The following is a 22,204-nucleotide window of genomic DNA, read 5'->3' on the forward strand; positions in this document are numbered from 1 at the left end:
ACTGGAACTATGAGAGGGAGCCAGCACGTTAAGAGTACTTTTATCACTACCATTCTACCTTAAGATAGGACCGGAGAGAGAGCCACATTTTTATATTCTGTACTTTCTTCAATCGGAAATGGGGAACCTCAGATTTTCGAGCCCTCCTTGCCGATGTTAAATGTCCAAAGAGTTTTGCAAAAAGTAATCGCTAAAAAAGATTAAAATAAAAGTTAATTTTCAAGTAGATTACCATATAAAAACAAAAATCAACAAAATAAGGATTATTAAGATTTTATTTGGTTACGTATTACAAAAACAAAATAGGAAAATAATTAGCAGCTCAAAATAATTTAATGAAATTCTAAAACACTTCAGGAATACCTTGAATATTATGAAAAGGATGAAAATATTCTCTATTCAGAAGTCTATATTATACCCACCTGTTTATAAGTTCTTTCTGCTACACAGAGCAAAAAAAAGAAAATCCACACAAGAGACACACGAACCACAAAACTTATTATAACCATAGAAAGAACTATGACATCTTCATTAGAACCAAATGCAATCACATAAAGTTCTGAAGCAGAATGTGCTGTGAGTTGATCCAAGTCTGTAGCTTGAGAGAGTCGGAAAACAAATGGAGTTAAACCCAGGATTAGAGAGATTGCGTTTCCAAAAATCTGGTATCCTATTCCTGGTATATGGCTGTTTACCTTTATAGAGAGAGAGGAAAAAAGAAAAAAAAAAAAAACTTACACAAATTTTATCTACAGTAAAATAAATTCCTAATGAAGCATTATTTTATTTATAGCAATATGAAATAATTTTGTTAAAATATATTAGTTTTAATACATGAATAATGAAATTTAAATTTACTCCAAGTCTGTAAGTCATTATTTTTTCAGTTTTTAAAAACACTTCATTATCAGATCTCTAATTCACTAAGTAGATGCAGAAGGATTTACTAAACCGGTCTTAACTGGGATCTTGAAAAAAAAATTCTATTTATCTCATTAAAAAGTTAGAAATACTTACAAACACTGCAATATTGAAAAGAATGAGGAGATCTCATATACACTTAAATTCAGTTACAGAAAAAATCTAGAATTATATACTTACTCGATAAATTTATAATTTGTGTTTTTCTTCAAAGAGTTCAATATACAAATGGATATCTCCTTAAACTCTAAAACCATTATCTTTTATATACATACACACATATATATTTTTTTCTGAAACCATTTCAGAAGAGAGACTATGCTAGAGGGGTAAAAATTAAATAGGAGGGGGGAAAAAGGGCAGGGGAATTATAAAAAAAGAAGGTTGGAAATTAAATAATGGGAAAATATAAAATTGGTAGGACTGGGAGGGATCTTAAATATCATCTAGCTACCTTTTTATCATGATATTACACAGTATGTAAAAATTCCCAGATACTTAAGGTACAGAATATCACCTAGATCCAAGTCTTTAGGGACTCCTTGTCAATAGCTTTTCATAGCTCACACTGAGATATGTAATAGAACGTGAAGTAGATCAATTTCTGAAACCAGTTATTTTAATTCCTGTCCCACATAACGTGTGCACAAAAGTTCTAGTTAACAATACACAAGAAATTTAAAATTGCAACTTAAATCATGCTTAGTTGTCCAGAGTAATCAGGTAAAATTTAAAAAGTAGTAATGATCTAATAAGAGAAATAATAATAGAAACTGAAATTAAAATCCATAGTATTTGTACTCCACATCTTCAAATAACTCAAGATTTTTACTAGTTGCATTACTTCTATATATTTAAGTTGGCAAGCATCAATACAAATTTTCCAGTTTGATTTTTTTTTTTAATGTTTTGGGTAGTAATAAATAAATGAACCATGATAAATGATACAGGAAAATAAGTTTTCATCAACACTTGTATATATCTAGCAGCTCCTAAATTTGACCCATTGAAAGCAAAAAAACCCCATAAAAGTAGAAAATTTTAGACTGTATCATCTCTTCTTAATCAGAATATGAAACATTAAAAGGTGAGAGTGATTTGGTAACAAATCACTGTTGAAATCACTGTTTAAATACAAATTAACTTTTTCAGGTTGAAGAAATGAGATGAGTAGGTTATATAGTATTTCAATAATCATTTAATATATTAATAATCACTGTCTAAACAAATAAAATTTAAAAACTCACTCTGTTCATTATCATTCCACTGATTTCAAGTACAGACATGTCTGCTTTCTTGCAGTCATTGCCTTCCCATACGATAGCGCTTATTTTTTCTAATCCTGGGTGGGAACTATGGAGCCAGGGCAAATGACTCTATAAAAAAAAAGAAATTGGTGAATATATTAACTGCATTTCATAATTAAGATATATATGTGTGTATATATCTGTACACACCCTATTTTATCTACACTAAAAAACAGAAATTGGTGAATGCACTTACATTTATAGAATATATGTATCTGTACAAAGCTATATTGTGTACAATTTCAATGACACTAAAATTCTATCTTAGGGCTTCCCTGGTGGCGCAGTGGTTCAGAGTCTGCCTGCCAATGCAGGGGACATGGGTTCGTGTCCCGGTCCAGGAAGATCCCACATGCCACGGAGCGTACAGGCCTGTGAGCCATGGCCGCTGAGCCTGCGTGTCCGGAGCCTGTGCTCCGCAACGGGAAAGGCCACAACAGTGAGAGGTCTGTGTACCGCAAAAAAAAAAAAAAATTCTATCTTAAAATCAGTTAGCGGTCTTCCCTGGTGGCACAGTGGTTGAGAGTCCGCCTGCCGATGCAGGGGACGTGGGTTCGTGACCCGGTCCGGGAAGATCCCACATGCCGCGGAGCGGCTGGACCCGTGAGCCATGGCCGCTGAGCATGCGCGTCTGGAGCCTATGCTCCGCAACGGGAGAGGCCACAACAGTGAGAGGCCCGCGTACCACAAAAAAATCAGTTAGCATATACACTGAACAGATGGCGTAAGAAATTATGTTTATAAAAATGCATAAGTTAAGAACTTTCTGTACCATCTGTTAGGCAACCTACTGTTCAAAAATCCTCTAAAATTTGTTAGCAAAAGCACTTAGTCGTCAATCTGTCTCTTTTCTCTTAATATACAAGTGTTCAAAAACAAATGCACATTAAATTCATATTACTAATTGTTCATATTACTGACTGTCCAACTTATGATCATTCAATACAAAAGAATATGATAGCTGAGATATGAACCTCTTTGAAGGACTAAACAGTGATACAATCTCATTCAGAAAGAGATACAAACTTACTCTTAATATTTGATTTAGTTACTTTTCTGATTTTTTAATCTAGCAATTCTCCAAAGGATCAATTTAACTTTTTTCCCCCTTGGAGCAAATACTGTGAACTGAAGCACCTAGAGATAGAGGGACTCTCCCAACTAGAATAACATATCTCTCGAAGTTTCAAGGAATAGAAAAAGGTAAAAAGAAAAACTGAAAGCGTTAATGCAAAAAAATCAGATACTTAAAGTTGGGGTTTTTTGTTTGTTTCAGATCTATAATTAAAAGAATAAAACTTCGAAATAGGATAGCTGGGGGTTAAAGATGGCAACAAATTAATAAAACACTAATATTTACATTATCAGATATTGATAGAAATAACACTAAAAGATTAGCCCCAGAATGGGATAAATTTGATAAATTTGTTTTATTACATTACATTCTAAGTTATTTTTATAACATATTTCATTGAAATAACTTCTAACAATGAACAGAAGAATCTACTTCAGAATATTCTTTGAGGACAAAAACGTGATTGAAATATGGTAAAGATATGCTTCTGTAAACTTAAGGAAGATATTTTCCTCTAGGGGAAGTAAAGTTGCATTGACTCATTTCAGTTAAAGGTATAAAATAATAATACAATAATATGTAAGAAAATAGACATGGGAATTATTCTGACCTCGTACATTAATTTTCTTTATGAACAATTATATAGGCAAACCATAATGCCAGTAGTTATGCTACTGGCAAACCTCTTTTACATTTAGTTATTTGGCTATCAAGAGGTTTTCTGTAAAAATTTATCTGTTCCAAAGATAGAGTATTTTAATATACATTAACCTTCACAGTACATATTTCACTACTGGAGAGCCTTAAGAGCTATGAGATACTAGTTATTAACTATCCACTTAATTCCTCAAATTACATTTTATAATTTTTCCCCAAACAAAATACTCTAGTTTGGGATAAAAATAATTTGCACCAAAATACGTATCAAAATTTCCCTGGAACTTTAATAATTATGAAACATAATGGAACTAAAAAGCTAAGAACAAGTATGAAAAGCTGAATGGAAAGAGTGTTATGCCACAGAGGTAACAGATTAAAACACCAATATACAGGCTTTTTTTTTCCTTTTAATTCTCAGTCTGTAACAGTGAATTACATGAAGCAAGGCATACAATACCGAGAATGTACATCTAGAGACAGAAATAGGAAATCGAAAAGTTCTTCACTCTACTTCCAAAAGTACTCATTTTGCACCAGTACCTTCTAACTAGCATTTGATAGCATTTTCCTATTTCCAGAAAGGCAAAAGGCAAGAGAGTAGAGAGCAACTAGAAACTGGAGAATTTTAAAACAATTAATTAAAAGATACAGGGGCGTGTGTGTGTGAAATGTACTCAAAAACAGGGGATATGGGGATAGATTTATAAGTATAGCTGATTCACTTTGTTATAAAGCAGAAACTAACACACCATTGTAAAGCAATTATACTCCAATAAAGATGTTAAAATTTTTTTAAAAATATTGTACAAATATGTACTGCCTTCAGTACATGAGACTTTTTTAAAAAGTTTCAAAGAAAACATCAGAGCAAATCATTCCATTCTATAATTTTATGACATAGATTCTTCTTAGTTATGTTTTTCAAACTAAAATTTGGAACTCTTTCAATGGTTGCTCTTTATCCTCATCAAAATCTCAACTGCTTTGCTCCCTGTTCATTCACAACTGCCTGGAAACCTTAACACTTTAAATGGCAGCATGTTTTATTTCAGATAAATTCACCATGACAATTGCTTTCCTGAAGTTTCCACCTGTGGTAACTGTAGCCATTAAAATACGGCTTTACCCACTGAAGAATTAATTTCACTTGAATGTGGCTTTATATTTTATTATATACTCAGCCATGACTACAGGAGAAAAATTTTCTCTTTTAGAAATGTTTCAGTAACTATTCACCAAGAAAATAAAACAAAACTACAAATTTGGTGACATACTGACTAGAACACGCTGATTCAAATACTCAGTGCTTCTTCACATGAGGAGGAATTTTTCAGTCTTCATGGTAGGCAGAAAAGGATCCTCCAAACCTAATACAGACCTTAGTCAAACAAGAAAAAAAGCAGGCAGCTTTTCATTAAAGGGAGCTAATTTCAGCTAAAACTGAAAACATGAGCTTATTTTTTAGGAGCCTGAGAATACAAAATGTGCGTATAATCAAGTATATAACCCAAAAGCAAAACCAAAGTAAACCTAGAATACTATAATTAATATGCAGAGTAGAACATTAAAAAATGTTTATTTTACCAAAAAAAGAAGCAGAGTAGTGTGACAGATTTAGGACCAATTTATTCTGTAGAGCATTCATTAAAACAAATTTTTTAATCATTTAAGAAAGGCCTAATCGGCATGTTTTGAAAAACTTTATTTTGTTTCATTCATTCACCCAACTAATATTAAACACCTACTATGTACCAGGCACTGTGTGATACAACAATGAGCAAAACACATGGTCCCTGCTTCTGTGCCACTTATGGGATTGCTGGGGAAATGGCTCATAGGCGTTTTCCTAAACCTCAATTCCAGTTATTATCCTCTGTGACTTAGATGAATACACAGATGACTCATCCAACACCCTTTTCTCATGCATTGTTCATTGTTTTTTTCACTTCTTAAATTCCAGGGAGCTTTGGCTATTCCCATGGCCACACCCTGGACCCTGTCACCACAAATTGCTCTACATCTGAAATGAGTCTCCAGCCACAGCCTCTCATCTTACCAGGTCTCTCAAACCTTCAATTCAAAACACACTCTTCCCTGAACATACCTATTCTTCAACCTATCAGTCCCTTCTTGGTTTCATTTCCTTCTCAATCTAACATGTCTAGATTTTTACCATATCCATTATTTCAACCAGCATATCATCCTCTCTCCTGTCCCTTGAATAGCAACTATTTAGCACCTACACTGTATGACTTTGGGTGCATTATTTAATTCTGAGCCTCCATTTTCTCATCTACGAAACAAAAAATAACCTACATTGTTATAGGTCATGTGGATTGTATGAGCCAATGCATCTAGATTACTTTGCACAGTGGAAGATATATAATAAATGCTTATTAAATGTTTGCTACTATTATAATTATTACAACTATATTCCAGAGAAAAGCATACAACTATAGTTGCCTGTAGAACAGGCAACTACAAATTCATAGTTTCAGATTCCAACTGGACCCTCAACCACGTGGCAGTGTGACTCTTCTTAATGTGTTACTTGGCTTGAACACAAGCAAACACAAACTCTCTCCCCATCATCTCCATTTCCCACAAATGAAAATGTCAAGCCTTCACCACCATCCACAAGCCCCTTATTCATCTCACTTCTTTACTGTTAATAGACCACCTGGCCTCCTGCACATCAAAGAACAGAGATCATCAGGCAGTAACTCCCTTGTGGTCTTACCTGCTTCGTGCACTCTTCCTCCTCCTATTTCAGCAGAGGACGTGTTCCTCGTCCTGCAGGAGGCTAAGCTTCCTAATCATGCCTCCCCTCCAGAACCCTAATCATTCAACAACTTCTCCTGTACCTCTTCAATTCTTCCCTACTGTTTTTTTCTCCTATGCACATAAGTGCTCAAGTATCTCACATCTTCACATTTAGGAGGTGGGGACCAAAACATTCCTTCAGTTTCTCCAACCTGTCAGGTCCATGCTTCTTAAACCTCATTCCTCATTTTCACCCCTCAGCCCTCTGTAGCAAAGCTTCTTTCCGCTAACAGTTTTCCTGAAGCTGAAGCCAAAATGAATGGATATATTTTTAAAAGAAACATTTCAATCAGATCGAGAAGAATAATACTTGGTTTTATATTTATTTTACCCCCATTTGCTCCAGGTATTTTAATTTACAAAAATTACAGGCAAAATTGAAACTTACTCTGTACCCTTCCCTGCTCTCATTCCCTTTTTAATTCCCCAGATCTATTATCCTAAATTTGGTGTTCATTATTCCCTTGCATGTTTTTATATGCTTACTGCATATGCTTTTATTCATAAACAATATATAACCTTGCATCTTTTAAAACTTCATTATAAATGGTATATTGTACGTATATTTCTGAAACTTGCTTTTTTATTCAAAGTTATATTCACAAGATTTATTCTTTTTGATATATGTAACTAAGTTCATTCAATTTCCCTGCTGTATATTGTTTTACCATATGCCACGATTTATTAATTCTACTATTGTTGGCTATTGCATTATTTTCCATCTTTCACTATCACATAAAATGCAATGAACATTTTTTAATATGCCTCCTTGTGCCCATCTTCTAAAGTATCCTTGGAGTGAGAAGAGTCTTATAGTATGTAGACCTTCAATTTTATTATAAAGTAACGAAGTGCTCTCCGAAGTAGTTGTGCAGATTTATATTAACATCAGCTTTGAATAAGAGCATTAAAAAATTCTTTTCTTAAAATAGTGAAAAACCAGTATTTTTTGCAAGGAATGGAAATTCCAGCTAGCTCAAATAAAGGTAGTGATTGGATGATGGTGTTTTTCATCAGAAACATTTTGTGGTGTCCAAGGGAAACTTTAACTAGGACTTAGGACAGAGGAATCAGCAGCCCTGGGGACCCTCTGTGCCTTGTAGACTTTCAGTCAATTATTCTGCCATTAATGTGCCTCAGCTAAACCCCATGTGTTTCTCTTCTATTGAACTTTAGTTACATGTTTGTGTATAGACACACATGTGTTACAATCTCATTACACATACTCTCTCACAACCCTTTTTCTGATGATAAGAATAGAATTCATTTTGTTCCTTGGAAGGAGAAAGCAGAGATAAAGAGAGAACTGTTCAACACCGAGTCTTCAGTAGAACTGACTAAAAATAAGATGTTTGATATGAGAATATTTTTTTCCTAAAAATGTGTCAAGTAGTAGCATTTCAAATTTGGGTTGGTGTGAGGTGAAACAGAAGTAGTACTTGCCTGGAGATTAGCCAGAGCAGGGGACCATGAATACACAAACCCGGAGAAAATAACAGATGTTATGCAGCAAGCTTTGGGCTTTGGGAGAGTTTAAGTCAAGTTTTCCTAAATCTGATTAGCACTAGCCTAGATGGAGGGATCCAGGTTCCCTCTTCTGGGCTCTGCACTTCAGAGGCCCCCTTTCTGGCTCTGCTCCAGCAGTGCCCCTCCCTGTGAAGTAAGGAGTTTGCAGAGTTGGGGATATGCATATCTGGAACCCATATCCTTCTGGATCCATGGGACCTAGAGTTCCCTATCCTACTGGTCCCAAGCTGCCTTCCTAGGCCTGCACAGGCCTCTTGCCCAGGTCCCTCTGGAGAGGGACCCCACCAATGTGTATATATCTGGGCCAGAGGAGTGGCCAAGGAATTTGGTTTGGAATGATGTGGAAGGAAGTTGGGTGTTGGACCCTAGGATGTCCATATTCACACGTGAGCCCCTCCCGACGCTGGATGAAGCTTGGGATGAAAAGACAAAAGGCTTAATCCAAAAGCCTCCATTGGTACTTTTACCCTAGTACCTGATAATCTGAGAAGAAAGCTTACCTACGAAGGACAGGGTAGCCCAAGCTGACATTCCATGTAGTGTAATTTGAGGGGCATCGCAAAACCCTGCTTATAATACAAGGTATGCCTTGGGTAAATCTGTCCTGAGAATTAACCATGAACCTCCTCCCTAACTAATATAGTAATGAAGCAGCGAGAAAAATTCACCTACAATTTTAATTTTCAAAAGCTCATTATGCATTATGATCTTGTGAGAAAAATATTTCATACGCAGACACCTGTAAAGTGAAAGGCTAAAGGCCTGGTTCTCATACAAGGCAATAATTTCTCCATTTGGAATGCTAGCAATGTTCTCTCTTTGGAAAGTTTATAAAGCTTATATCCTGCCTGTTCTCCTTTAATAAAGAAATATTAAATATTTTAAAATAAACTTTCTTTAATGAGCTAGAAAAAAATTCTTTTCTTACCTAAAGTAACACGTATTTTTTTCCTATAATTTCTTCTAAATATTTTAAAGTTTTATTTCTTTACACTTAGGAACTATCTGGAATAAATTTTTGTCTTTGGATAATTATTTGACCCACAACCATATACTGAACAGTCCATCCTTTTTCTGATTTGCAATGTCACTTATGTCATACATTAGGGATCCGTACAAAAAGGTAACTATTTCTGGGTTTTCTATTCTGTCCCATTGGTCTATCTGTTTACACACTGAGTCTGCCTGGCCTGCTATAACAAAATACCACAGACTAAATGGCTTACAGACAACAGAAATCTGTTTCTTGCGGTTCTGGAGGATGGGAAGTCCAAGATCAAGGTGCTGGCATATTTGGTGTCTGGTGAGATCTCACTTCCTGGTTCACAGACTACTCTCTTTTTGTTGTAACCTCACATGATGAAAGGGAAAAGGGAGCTCTCTAAGGCACCTCTTTTACAGGGGCAGTAATCCTATTCATGAGGGCTCCACCCTCATGATCTAATCACTTCCCAAAGGCCCCATCTCCAAATACTATCACATTGGGGATTAGGCTTTGACATATCAATTATGGGGGGACATAATATTCAGTCTATAGCGTACAGCTGTACCATACCATCTTAATTACTACACCTTTAAAGTAAATTTTTATACTCAGTAAGAAAAGTCCTCTGTTCTTCAAAATTATTTTTGCTATTCTTGACATTTTGCTCTTTAATGTGGACTTTAAATCAGTCTAAGTTCAACTAAAACACAAACAAACATACATGCTGGTAGGATTTTGATAGAAAAAGCAGTAATAATGGGTATCTCTTTCTTGTTGCTGACGTTAATAAAAATGATCCTAGGGCTTCCCTGGTGGCACAGTGGTTGAGAGTCTGCCAGTCTGCCTGCTGATGCAGGGGACACGGGTTCGTGCCCCGGTCTGGGAAGATCCCACATGCCGCGGAGCGGCTGGGCCCGTGAGCCATGGCTGCTGGGCCTGCGCATCCGGAGCCTGTGCTCCGCAACGGGAGAGGCCACAACAGTGAGAGGCCTGCGTACCGCAAAAAAAAAAAAAAAGATCCTAAAATTTCATCATGAAGTATGATAGGTCTTTAGAAGGTTCTTTGACAGTTACCTTTTATCAGATTAAGGAAGTTTCCTTCCATCTCTAGTTGTCTAAGAGTTTACTTGTTGGTTTTATTATTAAGGTTTGATGAGAAGTTGGATAAGAGAGAGAAGAAGGTAAGGAAGAGTAACCCCCAGGTTTCTGAACTGGCAAGTGAGTGGATGGAGATGTCATTCATAAGAAAAACAGATTTATGAAGGAAGACCAAGTATTTGGTAAATGTGAAGTACTGGTGGGACATTCAAATGAAGATATCCTATAGACCTCTGCTGTCCAATATGGTATCCTCCTCACATGTGGCTAGTGATTACTTGAAATGTGGCTAGTCCAAATGAGATGTGCTGTTAAGTGTTCACAACAGATATTGAAGAGAGTATTAAAAAATGTAACATATTTCATTAATATTTCTCATACTAGTTATATGTTGAAATGATAATATTTTGAATATATTGGGTTAAACAAAACATACTTAAATTAATTCCACCTTTCTAAATGTTTTTAAATGAGACTACCAGAAAATTTTAGATTACACATGTAACTCTCATTATACTTCTGTTGGATAGCATTACTATAGGCACTTGGAGATACAAATCTGATACTCATGAGATGTGAATTTGTGAATTATAATCTTATAGGTGGAGTTAAGACCACAGGTATAGATGAAACTGACCGTGAGGTATGCTGAGTGAGCAAAGGACTAATGCATCTAAAGTACAATTTGACTTACAAAACTCTATTTACTGACAATTTCTCAGGAATATATGTTTGCAAGGTGAGTGACACAATCATTATACAAATACTAAGATTCTATGCTCCAGTGAAGCCAGACTGCAGCTCACATGAAAATAAAAATAATACAGGAACATTATTTTAATTGTAAGTTTTTTCTTCACCTCTGTAAAATCTGTACTTACATTCAAAGGAGCTGGACTTATAGCCCCACATAATCCAACACTGTAAACCAACCTGATGAAAAGGGTCGTCTCTATATTCTTTTTTCACACATGGATTAATTTGAGGATTTTCCACATCTGTCTCACTGGTACAAGATGATCGGCATTCTGCACAATGTAACAAGTCTTCCCATAATACATCTTCTGTTTCAGATTCTGGCCTTGTGCTCTCAGAATCCTGTCTGGAACTTGAACAGCGAGAGCTGCAACTAGTACCCGATTTAGGGGCATCCTGAAATCAAGATATTCTTTGACATTAATACAATTTATGTACCCTTTCCAACTCAAAGGATTCTATCAGAAATATATATTGCTACTTTTTGCTAAAACAACACACACACTGTCAAATGACAGTGAAATAAATAGCAAAGCATTAAAATACATAATATTTTTTAAGGAGAAACAAAATTTCCTCATATCAAAATTTGATTTCACATCTCAGCTCAAGTGTTATTTTGCAGGCAAAAGTTGTGCCTGTTTTCTCTTAAAGTTTATACAAAGTTCAGAATTCAGAGACTAGCCTAAATCCATATGGACTGCATAGTCAGTGAATGTTAACCCACTTTAATTGATGTGTTTAATGCAGTTCTTTTCTTAGTTTTTTTTTTTAGCAACAATAGATTTCATGTATCTACTGTTTTTGTTTTCAAACAGAAGTTCAATAAATTGATATAAAATTAACAAATAATCTATATCAGGAAGATAACTGCCAACTCATGTTTCTTAATCTATTGTAAAAAAGTGAAAAACTAAAAGGCACAAGTTAAATAATTTCTGATCAATTTACCTTTTTCCTAAGAGTTTTTAACGTACAAAATAAATACCTTTGACTACATTTTAATTTAAATTAATTCCAAATAACCTTTCCTAAATAAAGAATGGTAATAGCCATCCTTATGTAGTCAAGTATGCTGAAATTTTTGGATTTGCTTTTAGCTATCCTCTGTCACTAAGATTTTGTCAATTCTACTTTAAAATGTTTTATATTTACCCTCTCTATTTTCCATGTTATCACCACAGTTCAGACTTCATCATTCACACCTTGTTTGCTCTAAGACCTTCCTGACTGACCCCTATCTGAAAGGCCTTCCCCTCTTTCCAGATTAACCTTCCCACAGTGAAGCTATTTTTTCATTCCTCAGACAAAAATCTTTCTGTGGCTTCCCACTGTTCTGCATAAAGTTCACATTCCTTCACCGAGCCTTGTCTTCAAATGTGCTACTTCGGATCCTGTTCTCCACTTCTCCTCCAGTGACACTGGGCTACGTCTTAGCCTCTAAACCCAGCTTGCTCTTTGCCACTCTAGCCTCTGATCATGTTCCTACCTCTTACTGTAATCCTACTCTCCTTTAAAGCCTACTTAACAAAAAGTGTCAGGAAAATACCATCTCTACCCCTTTCCAGCTGTCTTACCTTGTTTCTGAGTCTTAGTTTAGCCATCTACCAATGGGGAATAAAACTACCTACCTTAAATAGATATTAAAAATTAAATGAGCACTGTAGCTTTTAATACAAACCTAGTACAAAGGCGCTCGACAAATGTTACTTTAAAGGTACTCTCTATTTAGAACAATTACTTTGTCCCTGAAGCGAGTTATTATTATTTATATTCATCTAATGATAAATTTTGCACTGTTGTCTGGCATCTGTAATACTGTCTGTGTTAGATGTTCATGTATTTCACGTTCTCAAATAAATCAAAACTCTCAAATACACTATAAGTCTATGAAAGAAGCCAAACACTACTTTTTTTTGCCATCATTAGCACAGGTAACAAAATGTCTTAAATGAATGAGATATATTATTGATAATTTATTGATATTAGAATGGGATACTAAATAAATATTTAGTGTACTGATAGAGTATTTGTGGGAGGAGGGTTGTTTGAGGGAGACGTACAAATTTTCCGAAAGAGTTGAGCAGGAAAATGAAAAAAGAAAGAAAAAAAATACAGAAAGAGAAAAGGGTAAAAATTAGTCAGCTTTCTTTCGTGAAAAGCACTCTAAAAATACTTCCGATTCACTAATGTCAACCAGAATATTTGAAGCATAAGCAGTTTTCATCACAACAGTTTTCATTAGATAGCAAGACACAGACTGTATTAAGTAATTGCTAATCCAAAATTTTTGATAAAACTAGCTTATTATCTATAACTAATTTCTGATGCAGACTTGTTAATCAGATACAGAAATAAGTAATAGGATTAAAGGCCTGATGACTGTTTAAGTGAAACTAATGGGTGATTTCAGGGATAAAGAAATATCTATAATTCATTATAAATGTATTTTGTCAAATAGTGATTAATAAATGGGCCATTTTACAAATGTAAAATCTAAAAATTATTGCCTATAATTGCTTACATTTCAAACAGAATTTTATCTGCAGTATTTAGGTAGTTAGTGGCCACTTTAAATTTCACTACAAATTGCTGAATTAAGCCAAAAAATAGGAAATGAGCTACTGCTCATTTAATACAATTTGTTCTGCTTATTTCAAATCTTTAGACAGATAGCTAAAACTGAGAATATAATCATATTAAGAAAGTTTATTTATTTGAACTGAAATAGATGAAGGGAATAAGCATTTATAACATAAATACTTTGTGCATGGCAATTATGCATAATCTTATTTAAACTTAACAATCTGATGAGGCCAGTCTCCCTCCCTCACCACTGTACAGAGACAGAAACTGAGACTCAGGTAAGTTAAATAATTTTTCCAAAGTCACTTAAGTAGTCTGACTCCATGCCCATGGTTTCTTCACTATGCTTTCCATCAAATGCTGCCTTCATCAGATGAAAAGCTAATCCACAATAGGGAATAAAAATTAAAGATACCTGCAGAGTTAAACAAAGCAAGACAGAGCTAGGAAACAGGACAAATGCTTAAACAGAGCTACCGGTTCCCCAGGACACCTCCTATATCTCAGATAACCAAGTAATTCTACCACCATCTTCCCAACAAGAGACTGGAAGAAGCCAATCAGATATAGTAGATAGTAGAAAAAGGCAAGAAACCAGGGTGGGGGTAGGGTTTGGGGGTTGAGAAGGAAGAGGGAAGAGGGTTAGGTGAAAGTCCAACACACTGAATGGCAAGATCACTACCTCATCCCCAACCCCCTTGGTGCCAAACACCATGACAGCGTGGTATAATATCTACCACCCCCATGCCACCAGAAGATTGGATGATTCTTCCTGAAAAATGCCCCTAAAAAGTATATCTATAGATTCTGACATCTGGGAGGCTTACAACAAATGGCTGGGTCTCTGACCAGTACTCTTCAAGTAAGGTCCACCAGTCTTACCCCTGCACAAAGTGCTTCCCCAAATGATTTCTTTGTGCCTCACCCTAAAAGAAAACAGTATCACCAGTAATTTGAAGAGTATAGTAATAAATACATATAGACGCAAAACAACGCTACAAATCCTCTGTCTGAATTTTACTTATTCAAAGGAGGCTGTGTTTTGCTTTTTCAATAAAAAGTAAGAACAACTTTGAAGGTGGTTTGACTTGAGAGTAAAAAAATTTGGAACTGAAATACAGCTTTTTAAATATTTTCTAGTCTAAAGTTCCTCACTTCACAGATGAAGAATTTGAAGACCAGATTTTATTTTTAAGTAATCTTTTATATCATTTTTAAAAAGATTTAAAACAACCAATGCCTACTAGCTAATTATCAGCCTTACTTGGAATCTGGAAGATTTTAAGAAACATTTATTTTTTAAAAGTTAAGATTAGTAGAATAATGTTCTGCCCTTCAAGAATCTCAATATTTCAAAATATAGCTGCAAACCAAGAAAAGTAAAGATTAGGGGAGAGAAAAGTACCTCTAAAGCCAAGTAATTTATTCTATAGGAGAGTGGAGACCTCCTTCTATTGGAGGTCCTGAATTCTTTCCAGGACCAACAGACTTCTACCTGTGCATGGAATAAGACTGAATTTCACAAGCATGGTTAACTGGCTTAGGAACACTAAACGGTACATCAGATAATGTGGATGAAGAGGCAATGAGTAGACATACTGGCATTAGTGTCTTTCTAATGGCAGCCACTGAGAGAAGAAACAGCTGTAGTCACGTAGAAAGATTGACTAGAGATAAAACCACAAAGAAGAGTGTACAAAGAAAAAGTAACTCTTCTAATCTTAAAACTCTTAAGCTATTCATATTCCAGCACAGCGTAATATTAGATTTTTCGCAAGTTTGACCCTAAATCATCAAGAAAAAAAATATATATTCTAATACTACAAAAAGAGTAGAAGGTAATGTTTATCAAAAAGTGAGGTAAAAAGTAATTCATGTGCCTTCAAGCAAGACAATGTATTGTCCTTAGAATAAAATGTGAAAATACAATTGAATGAAATTTTTTTTCTATTTAAATATTTCAAGAGATATAATAACTTCAAGAGATGTGATAAAGTTGGAAAAGGGTTTGGAGAAAAACAGACATTAACAAAGAAAAACAGAATCAAGAAGAAAAAGGAATTGAATTTTATAGCCTGGGCGACTTAACTGGTGACAGTAACATGAAGGAAGTCACTTAGAATAATAACTTTGCTACAATCTAGAAGTTATAAAGCCTTTCAAATCGTGGAAAAGACTAACATAGGAGTTCACAGAATGTCTCTCCAGGATCTTCTTTAAAAGGAAACAACAAACTCAATGTATGAGTCTTCAGAGATAATGCACAAAATGAATACAAGTGTGTGGCTATCATGTGTGAAATACATTAATCTAAAACTGCTCCTCTGTAAGTCCAGATCATATAACAGTAAGATATTGAGATTGATGGGAAATATCTGCTATTTCAATAATCATAAATTTGTTGAAAAAAGTTGTAAATTAAAAACATACAAAATAGATATATATGTACAGATGCAAGGCCAAAGTATATACCTCATTAGGGTAATGTTTCTTATAATGATGTGACTTTCTATTCCGAAGAATGCTCTCAGAAGTCCTGTCTGCATGACGGCGCAATAGGTATCCTGTTTCTGGACCTTCTTCACTGGAGACTTCATCAGAGACATTTGTTACTGTCCTTTGGGTATCCTAGGTTAGGAGTATAAAAAGAGTTGTTGGTAATTTCTGACTAACCTTGCAGCTTTAAAACTGCAAAATTTTAAATTATACATACATATACACATATACCTTCAAATACCTCTAAAGATCTCAGAGTAATTGATTAGTACTACCTGATTTTCTAAAAAATGTCTTAAATCAGTGACTAAAGTAACTCAATAGTCATTTGTCAAATATTGTTCTATGACATTTCTGTTCACAAAAGGATCTGAAATGTCTTACAAAATTGAGAACGTAAAATAGTATAAAAGCAGAACAGAGACCCTTTAAAGGAAGCTTGAGAGACCTAAAATGAATTACATTATTCTCACAAACCAAAAATGCTATCAATCTTAAGACCAGCACTGATTTAATAATAGGTTATGAGGCAATGAGGAGGTGACTGGTAGCTTAATGAAATACATATGAGGCAGACAACACCATGTAAATATTGATTTTTTAGAGATAACCAGATTCCAGAAGTTCTGAAACTGAGAGACTCCAGAGCAGATATTTTACTGATACTTTCATGTTCCTCTTATATGACGTTAGTAGGTAATACATACCTGGAAATGTGTTTGAAAACTGCATGACTAAAAACTTAATTTATTTGTTGACTGATGCTAGTGATGTGAGGCTCACATTACCAGAGAGTTAAATGCCTCAAAAATCTAAAATCAGAGTAAGGGACTCTGATTCATTGCTGCCCCATGCTATTTATTATATAGCTACAGGTACTGAAAATACATGTACTGTCAAGCAATAACACATACTTCACTCAAAATAGAGAATCCTCTTTTCTTCCTTTACTTTCCTCAACACACATGTTCATGCTTACGTTCCTAAATGTAACAAAGGTAACATCTTTTAATTTGACCATATATATATATTTTTTTACTGTAACAGCTTTTAAAGAATAAATTATTTGGGCTTCCCTGGTGGCTCAGTGGTTAAGAATCCGCCTGCCATCGCAGGGGACACGAGTCCGATCCCTGGCCCGGGAAGATCCCGCATGCAACGGAACAGCTAAGCCCATGCGCCACAACCACTGAGCCTGCGCTCTAGAGCCCGTGCTCTGCAACAAGAGAAACCACAATGAGAAGCCCGCCCCCTGCAAAGAAGAGTAGCCCCTGCTTGCTGCAACTAGAGAAAGCCCATGCGCAGCAACAAAGACCCAACACAGCCAAAAATTAAAAACAAACAAAGAAATAAATAAATTAAATTAAAAAAGAATAGATTATTTAACCAAAAATCTTCAGGTAAACAAACAGAAAGAAGATATTACATTAAGCTTTGTTACAATAAACCCAGGGCTTCTTCTGGTAAAGTAAACAAACAATTGTTATCCTTAGCAAATATTTCCTCAGTAAGACTTTTTTTCAAATTAAAAACAAAACAAATGTGCTGACACCAAAGGTAACAAAGGTAGGAAAAACAAGGTAATATTTTCTTAAAGAGAACATTAATGGAAAACCAGGGTCCTAGTTCAGTGTCTAGAATAATTTAGATGTTCCATTTGAAATAAATTCTTACACACACACAGAAATGGGGAAATAAAAAGTAACGTTTAACAAATATCAACTATAAATTATAAAGTGCTTTAACATTTCAGAAAAACTGGAGCCATCAATCAATTCAGAAGGTGCCAAGTTATACTAGAAATCAGGTTTATTCACACTACTTTATCGGATTTTCAGCTTCATCAGTGTGATTTGTAAAGGCTCACAGAATACATTCTGAAGAAAATACATATACTCAAGGGCAACTCCTATGTCTAAGTCACTTCCCATTAACTAACATAAAATCACACAAATTACTTTTAAAAATCACACTTACTTTGCTGGGCATGTTCCTCAGTGTTCCTGTGTTCCAGGTTGCCTCTTCTGCTCGAAGAGTTTCACACTGAGGTTCATGGCTTTGTACTCCATCTTCGCTGCTTTTAACAGTCTTTTTCCCATCAAGGGATACATAGCCATTGTCAGTCTCAGTTGATTTATCAATTGAATTCTTTGCTTTCTTTGATCTAAAAAGGAAAATATGTGAAGCATGTTATGTGGACTAGCTTATTCTGGATAGGTTACCAGCAGAAATTATGATCTGTTAATAATTAAATCTGATAGTTATTTCTCAGCGTTTTAATCACTACCTTATTTTTACAATAAATAATTCAAAAATATAATATCTATCATAAAAAATAAACATGTAAATCAATGTCCTACAGCTTATTTTATAACTTTTAAGGTCTTACAAATAGCAATTCTAAGAGACATGCCCTAACTTACCAAACAATTATTGGTCAAAATCACCTGGTCTGGACTTCCCTGGTGGCGGAGTGGTTAAGAATCCGCCTGCCAATGCAGGGGACACGGGTTCGAGGCCGGGTCTGGGAAGATCCCACATGCCGTGGAGCAACTAAGCCCATGCGCCACAACTACTGAGCCTGCACTCTAGAGCCCGCGAACCACAACTATTGAGCCCATGTGCCACAACTACTGAAACCCACGCACCTAGAGCCCATGCTCTGCAACAAGAGAAGCCACTGCAATGAGAAGCCCGTGCACCACAACGAAGAGTAGCCTCCACTCACCGCAACTAGAGAAAGCCCGTGCGCAGCAACGAAGACCCAACGCAGCCAAAATAAATAAATAAATAAATAAACTTATTAAAAAAATGATTAAAAAAAATCACCTGGTCTTTGAGCAAAATCTAGGATCAAAATTTTAGCGATTTTATTATGGTTAATAATATATTTTTAAGGTCTTATTTTTTAAAGAACTACCTCAGTAACTATTAAGTTGCAATTAGTGGTTTAACTTAGTTTTGTTTTTTTTTTAATATTTATTTATTTATTTATTTTTGACAGTGTTGGGTCTTCGTTTCTGTGCGAGGGCTTTCTCTAGTTGTGGCAAGCGGGGGCCGCTCTTCATCGCGGTGCACAGGCCTCTCACTATCGCGGCCTCTCTTGTTGTGGAGCACAGGCTCCAGACACGCAGGCTCAGTAGTTGTGGCTCACGGGCCCAGTTGCTCCGCGGCATGTGGGATCTTCCCAGACCAGGGCTCGAACCCGTGTCCCCTGCATCGGCAGGCAGATTCTCAATCACTGTGCCACCAGGGAAGCCCTTAACTTAGTTTTAATACTCTCCTTTACCCAAATACTTTACCATTAGTATGGATACATAAATATTCTGATAAATTCATTTTAATATACAATGGAGACACAGGACCTTTTGTAACACAAAGCACATGAAAAAAAGGAAAACTCTGTACAAGATTCTACATAATGGAAGAAGTAAAAACAAAGAACGCAAAGAAAAAGAAGTAACCTCTTTCACCCACTGAAATACTCTAGAAAAATGTTAGTAATGTAGCTTACAAGTACCTAAAAGACTACAATTGAGGTTCTTCATTTATAGGTATTAAGTTTTTCTCAATACAAAAAATATAACATGGAAAATAATAAACCATTTGATTAATAGGCAAATGCTTGCAGAGTCCTCTTCAGAGACTACGGTGGGTGAAAGAATGGCTATCCAAAAGAAATATTAGTAGAAACATAATGTAAATCCCACATAAAATTAAAATGTGCTCAATGCAGATTAAGTCTGTCATAAAACATTATTAAAAAGCAATTGTATTTAATTATACTTAAATAAATTCCCTTGAATTTTCTCCAAAGTATCAGTTTTGCAAGACAGGAAAAATAAAACTAGTATATTGCTTTCAGGCAGCTCAAAAAACAAAAGGACTTTCAAATGGGGAAAAAATGTTACCTTTAACACTACAGTTACTCAGTTCTATTGGAATCTATCAGAACTGTGCAGGACCTTAGAATTCATCTATGCTAAATATTCATTTTGGAAACAAGGAATCAGAAATATAAAGAGGTCTAAGTGACTTATTTAAGGTCACATAGCCAGTTAGAGGCAAAGCTGCCATTAGAACACAGACCTTCTGACTATGAGGTTAATTATATTCTCCACACTACCTCCAAATGCCCACTCTCTGGGAAACTGCCTGTTAGGATTTCTTCTTAACACACTCATGAAAGCCTAGAAAATTTCTGTCTCGTACAAACAGGCCCCTTTCCTTCCTGACCTTCTCCTGCAAGACTACTAAAGGGGACAGACAGGCCATACCTCCCATATGCTCTACAGAGCTCTGATGCTTTCTGGTTATGAAGAACACACCTCAGCAGAGCTGCAAGACTCAAAAGTCTAATCTTCTGACCCTTTTCTTTCTATATTACCTTAAGAGGCATGGAGAGACTAAGGGAATGAGCCATAGAACAAAGATCATTTAAGAGTGGCAGAGGGAGGGAGGAAAATGAATTACAATAGAGAGGAGAAAGGGCAAAAGAGAAAATAAAAGGTGCAGAGAAAACCTGTGACCTTCTCTGCCTAGAGAAGAAAGAGACAGAAATACCAGTTATTAACTGTTCCCTTTACCTCTCCCTTGAATATTGTGGAAAACGTAGATGTGGAAAAACACCAAGGGAAGTGAAGTTACTTGATATCTTAAAAATGTGAGAAACTCAAAGACAGTGAAAGTGTGTGCTGGAAAGGTATTTATGAAGCTTCATGGAAACTGTACTGGGCTGGAAAGGGAGGGGGAAGGTGGTGAATAAGGTAAAGGAAGACTGAAAAGTTGATAGAACAGAACCATTAATCAGCCAGGATATGCAAGAAGAGAAATGTATTTGGGAAGAAAGATAGAATGTTGGACCTGAAGTGCCTGGGAACATCCCGAGAAAGATCAGTAAGCAGTTGATAACACAGGCCTAGAAGCCAATGGTCAAAGCAAAAAAAAAGTTAGCTGTAAACTTGCAGAGTGAACCAGAACCCTAGAGGGCCAAAAGATACGGGCTTAGTGAAAAGGGCTTTGAATCAGTAATAACGGCTGCTTTAAGAATTTTTCTAAGGGGAATGTATTCTTTCCTTACCAGGACAGAGTAAAGACTATGTTAAGCCAGGGGCAAGAGTACTAGTAGCACTCGCTCCATTTACCTTTCGGCTATCTCCTACTTCCTCCCTACTTCCTCTCTTCCTTATCTCTGCCTCCTTCCAATCTTCTCTGGGTTGTTTCTCTCTCCCAATATCTCCTCGAAGTACAAGTAACACTATCAGAAGATATGAACAGAAAGTTACTAAGCTACAGTAGCTATCTGATGCTTCTCTTCTGCTAAGTGCAGATAACTTACAAACCAAGCTGAAATAACAAAGAAAACACTAAATGTAAGTACCAACCTCAGAGTTTACAAAGCAGCTCAAAATACAAATCGAGGCAGCTTGGCAGTGGCTGGTGATAACAGCACTTGCAAAAGCATTGTTGGAATGGAACAGCAGGAACAGCCCAGCAACAGCCAGTAATGGTAACTCATATGAAGGCAATTTTAGGGCAGGGGGCCAGGTGCAGCCCAGAGGGGATGGGAGATGGGCTACATACAGAGGATTAATTGAATAAGTATATTGAGAACAATAGGAACCAGACTTTTCAGTGGTAGAGAAGGAAGATATAAAGAGGAGAAAAGATAAAATGAACTCCGTGATATTGTATCTGAATTGGAACTACCACTGCAAATTCATGGTTTATATCTAAAGAAATAAATATAAATGTAAAAGGACACACACACACACACACACACACACACACACACAAACACACACACTTTCTAGCTCTGTCCACTGAGAAGGCCCCAGGGTAGCAACACCACAATAGCAATGAGCGTATCCAGCATTCAGATCTTGGTTTCTATACACCACTCTCCTTGAAGAAGTGATTCATTCCAGGCCTGAGGCAGTGGAAGTACAAGTTGAAGCTGGAAACATTTTG

General features: G+C 35.8%; 1 protein-coding gene across 5 annotated transcripts in view; it reads right to left on the reverse strand.

The window, feature by feature from the left end:
- PHTF2 (putative homeodomain transcription factor 2) overlaps window positions 1-22,204 on the reverse strand; it is a 113,169-nt gene that overhangs the window by 14,338 nt on the left and 76,627 nt on the right. For 4 of the 5 annotated variants that reach the window (XM_033439798.2, XM_004263397.3, XM_033439790.2 and 1 more), the window contains 6 exons: window positions 18,212-18,398; window positions 16,211-16,366; window positions 11,330-11,548; window positions 2,169-2,297; window positions 423-695; window positions 59-190 (listed from right to left, as the gene is read on the reverse strand). In XM_033439798.2, coding sequence (XP_033295689.1) covers window positions 59-190; window positions 423-695; window positions 2,169-2,297; window positions 11,330-11,548; window positions 16,211-16,366; window positions 18,212-18,398 — 1,096 coding nt within the window. The remainder of the gene's footprint in view (window positions 1-58; window positions 191-422; window positions 696-2,168; window positions 2,298-11,329; window positions 11,549-16,210; window positions 16,367-18,211; window positions 18,399-22,204) is intronic. The other variant, XM_033439799.2, reaches the window with a different exon arrangement.

The sequence above is a fragment of the Orcinus orca genome, chromosome 9 (genome assembly GCF_937001465.1).
Source record: "Orcinus orca chromosome 9, mOrcOrc1.1, whole genome shotgun sequence".
Taxonomy (NCBI): Eukaryota; Metazoa; Chordata; class Mammalia; order Artiodactyla; family Delphinidae; genus Orcinus; species Orcinus orca.